General features: G+C 44.6%; 2 protein-coding genes across 2 annotated transcripts in view; one reads left to right on the forward strand and one right to left on the reverse strand.

The window, feature by feature from the left end:
• Nucleotides 1–15003, reverse strand: part of GABRB3 (gamma-aminobutyric acid type A receptor subunit beta3) — a 241534-nt gene that overhangs the window by 161951 nt on the left and 64580 nt on the right. The window lies entirely within an intron of this gene.
• Nucleotides 9935–15003, forward strand: part of GABRA5 (gamma-aminobutyric acid type A receptor subunit alpha5) — a 79809-nt gene continuing 74740 nt past the window's right edge. The window contains exons 1-2 of the mRNA XM_020796813.3: nt 9935–10268; nt 12333–12486. Coding sequence (XP_020652472.1) covers nt 12401–12486 — 86 coding nt within the window. The 5' untranslated portion in view covers nt 9935–10268; nt 12333–12400. The remainder of the gene's footprint in view (nt 10269–12332; nt 12487–15003) is intronic.

The raw sequence follows: 15003 nt of genomic DNA on the forward strand, positions 1-15003 counted from the left end.
GTACATATAATTATAGATTGATCAGTTTGAAAACTCTTTCCCCCTTGAAACTACATTAATTATAGCAATCAGATTGGTATAGCCTCAGTGGAATTTGAAACTGCAGAGTGCATTTATTTGGCCATAATACATGCCAATAAATGCAGAGGAAAAGCTCTATAGTGGAGACTCTAAAATAAATACCTCTGCAGTTTCCCGAAGATTGTTTGTTACTTTTCCCCCCCCAGCTGCCGCTAAAGGCATGATGACAGGTCAACATTAAAGCTTACACACACATATTTGTAGAAATCATTTTGGTCACCAATCATTATTAGCTGGCTGTGCTGATCACCAGCAGAAATAGGAAGCCTTTATATTTATGTCCAGTTGGTAATTTCATGAGCAATACAATGATTAAAAGCATGCCATCAAAAACAACGCGAGAAGATTAATTGAAGTCCCTCAGCTACCGAATCATTGAGGCAACAGAGCTAATCAAACAGTAGGATTTAGAAAACATGGTGTGTAGTGGACCAGTTATTGTAGAAGTACAAAAGTAACCCAGTTCTGAAAAGAGAGCAAATCTTTGTTTCACCTCCTCTCAGAATTCATACAGAATTTGATCTGAGGACTCAGCAATTTTATTACAGACTTTGCTTTAAGTAAAATTTAGTAGCCGTTCTTAGATCACTTTAGATTTTTGAGTAGCATGTATGTTCCATCAGAATTTATTTAAATATATGTACCCCAACAATCCTACCTGCCAATTAAGCCCTCCTTTACCTTTTACTAACCCTTCACACACAAAGCACACTAAGCACAAGGTCATCAGGATCATGTGCTGTGGGGCACAGTAATCTGTGACCACTTGGAGAAACATCTCTGCAAAAACCAACCAAACAAAAAACAATGTATTATCTACTTTGACTCCTTATTTCCTCTGATGATAAAGTAGGCACTTGAATGAGGGAACTAATGCACCATCCCTTACACAGGAAGCTTTTTGGGTATCTCTCCCATTAGGAAAATTGGTTGGTTGGTTGGTTGGCTGGCTGGCTGGCTGGCTGGCTGATCAGTTGATTGGTTGAGCGGTTGATTGATTGCAGACAAGCTTCCCAAGAGCTGAAATATGAATTTCTCATAGGATGATGTAATTTTCCTTACCTACTTTAGCATGCTTTATTTTTGTGATTGGTGATTGGAAGACAAACACATGGTTAATTTGAAAATCTGATTGCTGAAGCAATGTCTTTGAAGCAATTTCATTACAGAATAGAAAATGCATTTCCCTTAAAATTTAGCTTGAATCTTAAAATGACTTTATATACAATGAATAGAAAAGGCCCCTGTCTCAGATTTTGGAGAACTAGCACTATCCTGACAATGTAATTCTATGCACGAGGGTGGAAAACTTTGGCCTTCCAGATGTCTTGGCCTGCAACTCCCACAATTCCTTGTGACTGGCCATGTTGAATGGGTCTGATGTGACTTGTAGACCGAAGCATCTGGAGGGCCAAAGTTGCTCCACGCCTGCAATACCTATTATTAACAGACATGGCCCTGGGTGGAAAAGTTACTTTTTGGGACCGTTCCTCCCAGTATCCCCCACTCTGCTGATAGTGGTTGAGGATTTGAGGAACTGTGGTCCATTAAGTAATTCTTCTAAGCCCTAGAACTGGGCAAATTGAACTTGTACCACGAGGAGATGTTAGACTTCTGTCAGTGTCTGGCATTATCACAGACTTTTATCTGGAGAGGTCCTTCTTAGACAGAATAATGCAAAAGTTACAGCAGGTATAGGCTCCTTCAAGGCTATGGCAGGTGACAGTAACAAAGCATTAACTGGAGCAGAGTCTCAGTCTTCTTCTGAGGAGAAAGCAAACAGAACAAACAAAAAGAACACCATCGATTTCCTTTCTCTTTCTGTTATTGGGATTCCTGAATTCAAGTGTCTCCTTACTGCTGGCCCACTGAGCTGGAGATACTCTCAGGGTTGCCAACCAGCAGGAGGTCCAGCTGCATCTTACTTCCTTTTCAGTAGCTAAAGTTTCTCTTCAGACACTACCTTCTCTTGTAGCTGCAACGGAAAGAACACTTCCTGGATAGATATCTGGGAGTAGGAAATCCTTGCTCCCACTACAAATGGCAGAACTTATAGGATCAGATTTAGGAAAAACATAGTTGCACATACCTACTCGGAAGTACATCCCATGCTGTTCAGAAGGGCATACACCCTGGTATATGGATACAGCTTCTGTACATACTGTACATAGGAAGGAAGACCGACCTTCCTTCTTTCCTTCCTTCCTCCAGTTCCCCAGGTGCGTGAGACTATGGCAATTTTTCAGAGTATGCTATGGTCACGTTATAGGCTACCCATGCCCAGACTGGTAGACAGACGGATAGATTGGTACCAAACTCTCAAGAGTATTCCAGTCCTTTGGGTTGATGTGCCCTCCTCTTTGTTTGAACTGCATGCCACTCCTGATAGCCAACACTATTCCTGTGTCTCCAGCAACAGAATTAGTAGATGGTTACCACCCTTAACCACCATAGTTTCAAAGCCAGGGCCTAACGTTTTCCAAAGGCAGCTGAGAACCAAATTGCACATTGCAAAAAATCAAGGATCAAGAAGGAATTGCACTCTGCCTCCTTTGGAACAAGAATTCTGGGTGCATCCATGGAGCCCTTGCAGCTAAAAATAGAGTGTTCCAATGAAAATCCCCTCTAAATAATTGCTACTTTTTTCCCTATGTCTAACAAGCTGACAAGGCACAGAGGTGAGGCCATTGAACTGTGGCTGTTCTGGCTCTCCAGATGTCTTCTGCCTACAACTCCCATAACCCCTTATCACTGACTATGTTGACCAAGGCTGCTGTAATTTGGGAGCCAAAAACAGCTACAGTGCCACATTGCCCACTTCTTCCCAGACTGCTTGCATAAGGTATAGCTCAGAGGGTTGGAGCATCTGTTTTTGCAGCCAGGGACTCAGAGTTTGAATCCCCAGGTGTGTCTCAGGAGAAGGTCCCACCATGATCCCTGGGTGCATATGGGGCTAATGGGATTACATACCCTGACATTTGTGTGACCCTGAGCAAGCAGCATAATCTAAGCACCACCAGAAAGAGGGGACAGGTAAAACCATTTTTGAATACTTTGTACCTAAAAGATGCTACAAGGATCACCATAAGTCAGAACTGATTTGATGGCACATTGCCATTGTTTTTGTTACTGTCATGTGTATTTTATTATGCAATATTTGTACATTACACAGTATTGGTAAAAGAAACGCACAGTATATAATAAAACGTCCTACAAAGTGCTGTAACATTTTGGAAGAACTATATTTGAGAATCAAGGAGCTGAAAATTCAGAAAATGAAGCAAATGACCAGTGTTTTTGGAATGTTGCCTATTAATCAAGATCTAATAGTAAAAATTTTCTTCACTAAAGTTTATGGATTGAAAGACAGGCTTTAAAAAGAGTTACAATGACCAAATGAAAAGGAAAGCACTCCTGTACTTTTAATAATTGTGTTAAAGAAAGAGTTTTTATTGGAGCAAGTTTTTTCAACTATGCTAAATGTAACACAGGCAAGAAAATCTGTGTCTATTGAAATTATTTCCTTTACACACCTATTAAAAGCATGCTCTGTATAGTTATTTGTAGCTGGCCTAATCCAGAATAAATAGTCTAAAAAGCACAACTTCAAGGTAGCTTTTCTTGGGCAGGGTATCTCCATTATGCATAAAATGTTGCAAAAACATTCTATCACGAGAAAATACTTTTTGGAAGATCTAATAATGCAAGCATCAAAACATAATCTTAATATACTGAATAAAACAAAGCTGTTTGTCCATGGTAATATTTTATTTGAACGTAGCTATTTATTGTATAAGCGTTTTTCATGTAAGTCATATATTCTCATCTGCCTGCCCCCCTTTCTGATAAACAGTAAGCTACAAATGCCTCAATGAAAAATGTGAATATGTATTTTATTCCTGGGGTTGGAAACAATAATTGGATGCTATCCAATGGAATGCTCTCTCTCTCTCTCTTTTTTTTTTTTTGGTAATTAATAAATTGCTCTTTGTCTTTTCCTTGTTCGTTGCCACCCTTACTAAGAGAGACACACGCATCTGCACAGCCCTCAGTCTTCAGCCCAGAATGAGGATGGCAATACTATGGACAGAGCAAGTGCTCCACCGTCAGTTCAAATGGCTTCACTGGTATCAAGGACTGGACTTCTAAAGGGAGATTCCTAGTCTGCCGAGCGCTGGTTTCTGTGGAACAATGATACCCTCTAACGGCCTTGTTATCAACTGCAGGCTTTCCTGCATCACACTTCCTCCTAAATAACAGGAGGAAAATGCTGACTGAACAGATGGGACTTCGCAAGATGTGCCTATCTGCTGGCATTTCTCATGGCAAGCACAATCTCATAAAGTTAAATTGATATTTATCAAATGTTACCCCTCTTTTTTTTTTTTTACAGCGGGATGCGCTTTCCCATTTTTCTACATGTGTCTTGGCATTAGACAGCTATCCTAGTTTCAGGAATGTATCTCGCTAATGGTTTTTCCTCTCTTGATTTTTGTCAAATGAATATTCATCTCAACCATGTGCTCTGAGGAAAAGATCTGACACAGTAAAAGGAGTGACTGCTGGGCTAGATCAAAGTTGAAATGAGAGCAGGGAACGAGACAATGGGACTCTCTTAGCCATTTAAAAAACAAACATTCTAGGCCAGCATTCTTATTTGCAATTTTTATTTAATGAAGAGAGTTCATTTATTAATGTTTTTTAAACTGCTATCTCATCTTGATGCTTAGTTAACCTACATTAAAAATCTAGGGTAAAATAAAAAGACTGATTTAAATCTACCAAAGGAAAGGGGAAATCTCATTAGAGGCTGAAACAATATTCTTGTGTCAGCTTATTTTGGCCAGGTGTTTTAGAATTTAGAAAGCTACACTGCAATTGCTAAGTTCAGATGTGGTTTCCTTGTTAGAACCAACTAAAGGTGTCTGATCTAAGGTGACACCTTTGTCATCTTACCTTTGAAGAGGACTTTTTGACTAATGCAGAAATTCACTAGCTTATCAACTTAACTAGTCAAAGAAAATTGCACATAAAATTAAAAAGCATTAATATCCTCGTCAGTTTGAAATCCTACACTTGCAGTGTTTGAAATCTGGTATCAATGCCACTGAATGTCATACTAACAGTGCCTTCAGGTATTGGGTAAAATCTGGTACAAACAACTGAGGTCAATGGATTTTAGAACCATGTGTATCTGGGTAGGGCTGTAGAGATCATGCTTGTCATCTAGGCAATACAGCCCTGGCATCATTGCCGGGTATGGAAAACTGTTGCCAATAATCAATTACTTTGGGCATTTTTTCTGTATCCTTCCAGGCAGGTTATCATAATGGACACAGGAAGGACATCTCTTATACTGTTTGTAGCTCATCATTTTGGCTATAGCTCCCACATTCTGCTAGAGTGAACTCTTCTTGATGAAGATTATTGGTTTCACACTGTAAACTGGGCTTGTTGTGTGTTCAATACCACTTGAAATGTCATGGTTCCATCTTATGGAATCTTGAAATTATTGGTTAGGTGGAATGCTTGGAATATTCTGCTGCAGAAGAAAATTCCAGCTATCTTACTCAACTACAAATTTCAGGATTCCATAGGATGGACATGGCAGTCAAGGTATGTAGCCACTATAACTCTTTAATGTAGATACCCCTATATTTGACCTAGTTTCCAGGACAAATAAAGATTCTAATAATACCCTCAACTTGTTAGAGACCTACTGAATACACTGACTATCTTCTCTTTCTTTATCAATGCCTTATTGGTCTATGGTGCTGAATTGTTTTCTCCAGAGTGTCATTGGACTGCAATTCTTCTCTGCCCTGGTCAGCACAGACAATGGTGAAGGAAGATGGGAGCTGCAGTTGAACATCTGGAGAGGGACACAAGTTGCCCACCCCTAAGTTACAGTCAACTCATCTTTTAAAAAGAAACATGGAGATTCAATCAATTTTACATTGATACACAACAGTTTTTAAAAATACACAAGTAGGATATTTACTGTTTGAAAATGCTGACCCCCCCCTTTTTTTTACATGAGCTGACTTTCATAGAGGTATAAGGGTTCATTTGCACAGAAGTCCCTGAATCAAGTAGTTTCAAAGTGCTGTGGTTTAAACATTTTTATTTTTAAAATAAAAATGTGTGATAGAAATCTCAGCAAGTTTTAGGTAGTCCTGTCAATGGCCAGGATTTATTACCTCTCCTGTGACTGTCAGCAGAAAGAAAACCAGGACAGAAGAATAAGTGAGACTTATAGGAAGCAGAGGCATCAATGTGAAGCCCATTTAGTACTTTCAAGAAAGAAATGGGCATGGCCTGGATCCTGTGGTGAGTGTCAAAGAAATAATAGTCAACCATCAGCTTTCCTTGGAACAAATAGACAAGTTGTCATAGAAGAAATGACCTTGTCCATCTTATGGGAGATCATTCTGAAGAGGTGGTTCTAAGATGTGTATACCAGAAAGAGGACAAGTCGCAGTTAATATTATTTTTAATTTTGAATCACTCCAACTTGGTCTACTGTGAATGAGATGTAGCATCAGTTAAGATACCAGTCTGACAAAAGTAACAGAGGGGGTGTTCTTATGAATATTATAATTGTACCACTAAGAAAAAAGTGGGACATTTTTCAGTAGCCGTAATTTGGTAGTGACAAAATAAACACTACCTGAAAATCTCTTTTGCCCACAATGCAATCCTATACATGTGTGCTCAGGCTTAAGTCCTAATGAGTTCAATGGCACTGTCTTCCAGATAAATATTTATATAGATCACACCTTTAACGAACAATAGGTGACCTAGCCTCCCTTGTGCCTTGACATCCTCCCCAAATATAGCTGAAACACGAAATTTGTTTTTTGTGAAATAACACCCACTATATTTAGTGGGACGTGATCACAAGAATGTGGGTTCTGTACTGCAGCCTTAATATTAGCAGCCATACGAGATTTGGACCATATAGGAAGCTTTCTCTCACTTGCTCTTCACACTGTGCATACAAGTAGGATGTCATTTTATCCTCCAGTTGTAGCAGAGGGGCAATGCTGATTAAGGAAACCTGAACTCCTGATTGGCTCTTTAGGGTTGTTAAGTATCTCGTGAAAATGGAGGTATTTCTTCTTTGAAAGGGCTCTGCTGTCTCAACCTACCAATATTTCGTCTACTTCACAAATTCTATCAGCAGTTCTCTGGAAGACTTTATAGGAACTGTCCAAGACCCTATTTTGATGCTACGTTTCAGCACCTGGGACAGCTCTTGTAACTTCAAACTGAAACAGTGGATTCACTGCCCTCAAAACCATCAGTGAGCCCAGCCCTATCCACACTAATTGGCAGTGGCTCTCAGGGATTTCAGGCAGATTTCTTTCACAGCTACACCTGCAGATAGTGGTATCAAACCTGAGACTTCCTGCTTGTAGAGAGTGACTTCTGCCACTAAGGTACAAATCTTTCCCAGCACGGATAGGTTCCTCCTGGAGCCTTCTAGCATAAGCATTTGAGGACTTCAAAGCAATGGGGCCAGCCCCAATGATGGGATGGGGAAAAAAACCAAACGTTTTTGGACTCCTGATTCTTAGAATATCCCTGCATGCAATAGTCCACACACACACAAGCAACAACTGTTTGTCCCATCTCTGCCTGATCCATTTTACATTTTATGGTCTGGATGGAGATGGTTAAAAAAAAGAAAATAAAATGGAGCCATATTATGAAAAAAACTGGTCAACCAGAAAGCGGAACCTTGGAGGATGAACTGCCTATAGTGTTAATTGTAGCAACCGCTTCATCTGAAGGAGCTCAGGTAGAGGGTCTCTATGGAAACCAAGGTTCAGGTTTGAGGCATGAGAGAAAGAAGTGTATCCACAAGGAAATCCACAGGGGAAGGAAACATAGGGAAGGGAAGAAGTGGCAAAAGTAAGGAGAAGCATCAGGCAGCAGCTGTTGAGGAAGGAACTGGCAATGTAAAGGATTGTCAGAAAGAGAGAAGCCACTGGGTGAGGTGTTAGAAGGACTGCCAAGGGAGGGAACAAGAGATTAGGATTAAGGAGGACCTGTTTCCACACAGCCTAAGGAGTATGGAACAGCAAGCCAGTTGTTTTTCTACATATGGGTTGATGTGAAAAGGCAGCTGCAGTTGACGATAGGAAATTAACTCTGTCTTAATTCCTTCCCTTTTTGTTTCCTTATTTTAAATGTAACGAGGTCTAAACGTTGCCCTCCTCCACGGTGCTTTGATCCCGTCTCTGTCATAGTGCTGGAAACAAGTGCCATATGACAAAAATGCTGATCAGGCCTCAGAATATGCCGCTACCCTGTAAACTTACTGGAAAAATAAAGTTCAGTACATTGAAGCCTGGCACTTGACATTCTGGAAGTCTCAGTTTTTTCTTAATTTGTGAAAACAGCCATGTTGTATGTTTGGCTGAAAGAAAGGTAAAAACATGAAGCAGGAAACCTAAATGCCATGCCAAGGGGAACCTCAGCCCTGGGGGAAGAGGGAAATGCTACGTGATACCTCCTGTGCTCAGAGGATGGGGCTCTGTGGCCTTCAGAGTTCTTTGCTCTTTGCTCAACAGCAGGCTTGCTCCAGTCCAGATGATGTTCACAGAGCAGACCTCTGTCCACTTTTCCCCACAAGCGTGGGTACAATTTGAAGGCAAAACCAAGGGAGAGGGACTGGAAACATCCCGAACGGCGAATTACAACTTTTGCAGTCCCTAACTACTTGCTGGGGATGATGGGAATTGGAGTCGAACAACTAGGGGGCTACAGATGTACCAGTGGATTATATTTATTTGAGAGTAGATTCAGTGGGTCATATTTCTTCATCAACTATGGTCCTAGATGGCATCCTCAGGCTTCGGAAATGGGAGGTGCCCTTGTCATATAGTGTCATGTACCAATTTATGCTTAGCAGGGCCTCATCGGGATACAAGATTTGGGTTTCTTTTATTGAACTTCCTTTCTGGATGACACCCCAGCAGCCACTCCTCTCTCTCTCCATCATGTGATAGTGCTGTCATGGTATACCTGCTCCTCTCACTTCTGAGGGGTGAGGAGACAATGTGTTCCCCAAGTGTTATTCGACTACAAGTCCCATCAGCTTTCATCACCATAGCCAATGGTGAGGGATTACGAGAGCTGCAGTCTGACAGCAGGCTATATTTCCCTCACCCTCGATGGAAGCAACAGGTTAGGGCCAGCCATCAGGCAAAAGAAATGGCATTTGCTCGGAGGAAAAGAACAGGAGGCTATCCTTACTGCGAGGTGGGGGTGATCTTTCTTGCTCTCTGTTCCCACTCTTGCGTTAAATCACCTTAACCTCTAGACGGTGTCAGACACAGCCATACACTCTTTGTCTACTGCAGTCATCATCATCATCATCATCAACCCCAGACTGGAAACCTTACTTCTGGGGGCAGTGCTCCAGAATAGCAACGGTTCCAGATTCTGAGAGTTGTGCCTTTGCCGCCTAAGGTGACCATCTATCTCTGCGGCAGGTGAGGCACCTGGGGAGAGAGAGAGATTGGCAACCACAGCTAGGACGCGGACAGACGCCTCGAGGGCCACACGGCGCGGTCCCGTCTCTCCAAACTTCTGTGCCTCTCTAGTCCGGGCCAAGCCGGTCCAGACCACGCAGCCCCCCCCCCCCCCGTTGGCGCGCCATCCGGAGCCGTCGGAATCTAGAAGCAATGCGAGGAAGCGCATCGCCGCGTCCGCCGGTGGATGGCGAAGAGACGCAGTGATTAATACTACCGCTTCCCCCCCCCCCCACATCCCCGGGCCGGGGAACGCGGAAGGCTGGGGGGGGGGGGGCGCGGCGGCTGTCCAACGCCCCCTGCCGGCGCGCAGCTGCTTAGCGACCCTTCTGCTCCCAGCCTCGGCGGCACCATGTGGAGGATCCGGGCGAAAGCCTAGGGGTTCTCAGAGCGGATCCGGGGAGCTCCTGCCCGGGGGGAGGAGGGCGAAGGGATCGCCTCGGCAGGCGGAGCGCTCCTCGGCTCCCAGCCGTCCTCGCCCCTCCTCGGCTTCCTTTTTCTGGGCGAGGGTGGCCGGCGAGGTTTTAGGGGAAACCGTCCGGCGTCCACCACCGACGAGCGCCCGAGCTCGAAGGAGCCTCCGGAGCGAGACGGGATTTTACGCCGAGGAGCTCGGTCCCGCCCTCCCCCTCCCTCCAGACGCGGGTAAGTTGGGGGGGGGGGGGTTGTTTTAAAAAAAAAAAGAAGCCCGATCGGGAGCTGGCCGGGAGATTTGCGCAGTTCCTTGCGGGGGGTGTCTTCCCTCCCCCGGCCTTGGGGCGGTCGGGGACGCGGGCACGGCTGGCCCCCGAGAGAGAGACGGGGGGAGGGCTCCCCGGAAAAGGCAGCCCGCGGCGCTCTCCTCGCTCCCCCGGGCAGGCGAGGGCAGCCCGGCGCAAACGGCCAACTTCCACCCGCGGCGCGCCGGCCACTCGCCTCTAGCTCGGGATCGCCGAGGGATCGGGGCCAGGAGCCGGGCGGCCAGGCAGGGTCTCTCGCTCCCTTGGCTCCCGGAATCCAGGAGGAGGAGGAGGAGGAGGAAGAGGGGTGGCTTGCCTGGTCCGGCGGGCAGGGAGAAGCCCGGAGTTCCACTTCGGCTCCCCGGGCAGAGTTTGCCGGAGTTGGGCGAGAGAGGGTCCAGGCGTGGGGGGGGGGGGAAGCGCCGGGCGCCGGAGAGGGTCCGTTGCAGCGCTCGGTGCAGGAGAAGCAGCGGCGGTGGCGGCGGTGGCGGCAGCCACTGCAAGGCAGCCGGTGCTGGATCGGGCTGCTGCGGGTCCAGCGGTGCACTTGGGACGGCCGCCGGCGGGTGCCTGGCTCCCTGGCGCCGGGACGTGGGCTTCCCAGCACCATCTGGCTGGGATGGGGACGGGGAGGGGGTCAAGTCTCCTCAGTTCCCAGGGTGAGTCGGCCCGGGCAGGGAGAAGAGGCTGCTGCGGCTCAAGTCTGCAGTGCCCTCTCTTCCTCCGGCCCAGCGCGGGCGGCGAAAGGAGGGCGATGGCCGTGGAGTGGAGCGGTTCGGCGCCAGGCTTAAAGACCCGGGATCCCCAAGACCCCGGCTCTTTTAAGCCTCCAACCCGACAGCGATTTAAAACAAATAATCAAACAAAAGAAAGTTTTTTTTAAAAAAATCCCACAACCCTTCCCCGGTTTTGATGAGATTTTTTTTTGTCTCTCGTGATTTCGATTTCATCCACATTTCAGCAGATTTCTTTTCAAAGGCCCCTTTCTTCGTTCATGATGCGTGCCCCCTCGTTCTCAGTGGGATATTGTTTTGCCTGTGGCACCGCTTAAAAGAGCGTGCACATGCACCTATATACACACCAACCCACGGACAGCCTTCTTCCCTAGCCTTGTCGTCCTAAATCGAGGAGCCCTTATTTTAAGTTTCAGGTAGACAGAAACTCTTAACACCCTTTAATTGCCCTGAAGGGCCTCTTTCACCAGTCAACGGTTGGTGAGATACTTCCCTCAAAAGATAGACATAGTCAAGAATCGGTGTCTTTGAACCACACACACAAGCAAGCACCCAAGAAATGCCAGCTCAGTCTTGGAAGCAGGTATTGTTGCCATGCCTCCTTCTGCCCCCACCTCTGCCTCCTCCTGCTTTGTGTGTCATGAAGGTGCTTTACAGCTCACAAGGCCTTTCTTTTGTTTATGGCCATTCTCTCAATTTGCACCCCCCGAATTTCAGTCTGAATTAGCTAGCTTCTTGCTGGATCTTGGAAGCAAAGGTAAGACAGAAGAGTGATGCTACTTGGGGAAAGCATGTATAAATAGACAGGGTGGCACACACAGGTATATGCATGCACACATGTATGTGAGGAAATGCAATACACCCAAATGATGTGCTGAGTGTACACTGCTTAGTTTCTACATGTTTGTCTGTTAAGGGATGTTTCAATCCCATCTATGCTAATTTCTTACTTTCACTGAATTGTGAATCAAACATACAACTTGCATCAATATGTCTTGTGAAAATTGTTACAGCCTCCAAAAATTTCCCAAGGTGCTAAGAGTGATCTAGGCAGTTCAGAATAATTGCATTCACTTTTATGTCCTTTATGTGGAGAGGTACCCACATAATCTTACATCAAATATATTTCCCAATGAATTTGGGACTGTAAGGAGTTTTTTTTAGGGCTGCTAAAGGATGCATCACATGACCTCTGACCTGCTTGATGTCTGAAGTTAACACGTTCATGCATTTCTGCTTCTTTTGTCTTGCTGCAGCTTCGGAACAAAGGTGGCAAAAGTACACCCCTGCAAAGTCAGCTGCTCTGTTAATAATTTCACTGGGAATGGACCATGGGATGCTCTCTGGTTTTATCATGATCAAAAACTTCTTTCTGCTCTGCGTTTCCATGAATTTAGCCAGTCACTTTGGGTAAGTTGCCACAAAATTTCATTTGTATAATATTTAAAATCTAAAGATTTTGAGCATATTTATTAAAAGGTGTGGGTTTTTTTAAAAAAATGAAACCCAGTCAGAAAGCAGTAAAGAGGAAACATCTTCACGCACCCTTGATACACAGTCCCTATCATATGACATTGGAATGTTGGATTTCTAGAAGTCTGGATTGAGGATCAAGCAAAAATATGGGCCTCGGTTTTCCAGCTGGTAGAATAACAATACTATGAACCTAGAGTATGAGGTTGTTCTGAGACTAAAAAAATATATAAAAAAATAAATCCAATTGTTAGTCCTAACTAGAGTAGACCTGTTGGTAGGAATCCTGTTGGTGTTGCAAGAAGATCTGTGTAAGGCTGCAGCTAATTGCCACTAACTGATGGGGGGTCACTGTGCATGATCAGGAATAAAGACTGATATGGGCACTTGTGGGAGGCACTGGCACCTTGTCAGTTAGCTGCAGTTATCCATGGCAAGTTATGCACACCTTATGCAAACACCAAATGGATTCTGGCCACTGGATCATTTGGAATTCAGTAATATGGTACCTTTTGTAAGATCTACTGACTCCATGGGTTTACTTTAGATTGGAAAGGACATGGCTTTAAAAAACCAAATAAAAATGCCTGTTCTTATTATTTATTCATATTTCAGTGTTCTCAGCTATATGGCAGGTAGTAAGAAGAGGAAATAAGCCAATCAGGACATGTTGGGCCTTCGAACTATACTAGTGATTTGCTCATTCCCTTTCTCTGCTACTACTGTGCCATCCAGAGGGGGATTTATGAAGATGTTTGTTTTGTATCTATTTATGTTTCATGCTTTAGAGCATCAAAGCACAAGCACAGCACTTCCTTCTTCACATGCTAGCTAACAGTGGAAGGCATCTGGGCATCCATTTGCTGCTGCTTCCACTGATGGGACAATTAGCCCCCCCCTTCTAAGATAGTGATTCCATTTCCGTCAGGCCCAAGGCCCAATGCACGTGACCTTAGCTTCTTGGGTTTGTTTCTGTCATGGTCATGTTGGGAGGAAAAATGGGGGGCATTAACTGAATGCTAGTGAGGGGGCTAGGAGCTCAGAAATGAGACTGCCCTCTCTTCAAGCAAATACATTCCCCATCAGAGTCAACCTAGTTCCTCTTTGTGCTGAACTGATCCCAAAATGCCTTGCACTCTACTTCTCTGTTTCCTGGCTTTCACAGGGATGCAATTAGGTAATTCTACACTTCTGGTCTTAATGAGCATTCTCCTTTTCACATCAGAATATGAATCTATTTGAACTGGTGTAGTTCAGGAGTTTGGATCCCCTCTATACTTGCTGCAAGAGGAGCCAGCTAAGATCATCTGGAACTTGCTCTGTCCCTTACGTGCTCTTAGGGAAGCTGCACAGAATTCTTGAGGACAGTATAGCTGGAAAACCCTGGGAGGGTCACCCTATGTTGGAAGTGACAGGATGACACAAAATAATGGTCCTTTGATTACTTCATAAAGTAGGGAGCCAAGCTTACTAGACATGAGCACCTCTTGCACCATGGCATCTTTCCAGGCACCTCTCCACACTGCTATCTGATACTCTCTCTGCATCTCTTTCCTTTATGTCCCGGAGAGTTTAGTTGCAAACTCCCCAGGCTCTGGGCTCTTGCTGACAGCAAGCTGAGGCTTACACCACCTACACTTCCAAGGGAGGTTCCCCGCTCCCTTGGTGAAGATGGGCACGCAGGTTGGAAGGGAGGGTGAGCAGAGCCAGCCCTAGAGGGAGGTGAATTGTAAAGGAGGGAACTTATTCTAACTGTATTATTATTATTATTATTTTTACTGCCAAGGAGCGGGAGAGTTATTCGTGTGATTTGTGCGATTTTCTTTCTTACATTCAGTTGCCCAAGTCACGTGATCTTGATCTTGACTTAGGTATGGAGGGGTCAGAGATGGTGAAAGTGATTAATTATTATTATTGTTGTTATTGTTGTTATTATTATTTTACTGTTGCACTCAGAACATGCCAGAATGATCACTGACCATATCGGCTGAAATTACCTGGGAGGTGTAGTCCAAAAAAAGGGATGCTTCCTGTCTCTCATCTGTGAGAGGATGCCATTTGGTTCTATAACTTAGAAAGCAAAATGTTTTCTTCTGGCCCTAGGAATAGGCTATTTGACTGTTCAAAGGTGGGCTTGTCATTGTTTCCAGTGTTATTGGCATGTCTTGAGTTCTTCATTTTAAACTGTTGAGTTCAAGTGATTTATGAGTTGGGCAAGTGAGTGCTCACCCATTCCTGGTTAAGCAGAGTCAGACCTGTGTTCTCGTTCTTGAGTCTGTCAGGTTCACAAAGTCAGCATCAAAGAATAAATCACCTGGAAGAAAGGCTGCCAGTAGGTTCCATGCTGTAAGTTAACTGTGGGAAGTAGAAATGCTGTTGGGGCCGTGGGCAGTAAAATAATACAGGTTTCAAATGAAACAAAACACACACACCCCAAAAAACCCCCACCTCTTT

Source organism: Pogona vitticeps, chromosome 3 (genome assembly GCF_051106095.1).
Source record: "Pogona vitticeps strain Pit_001003342236 chromosome 3, PviZW2.1, whole genome shotgun sequence".
NCBI classification, from domain to species: Eukaryota; Metazoa; Chordata; class Lepidosauria; order Squamata; family Agamidae; genus Pogona; species Pogona vitticeps.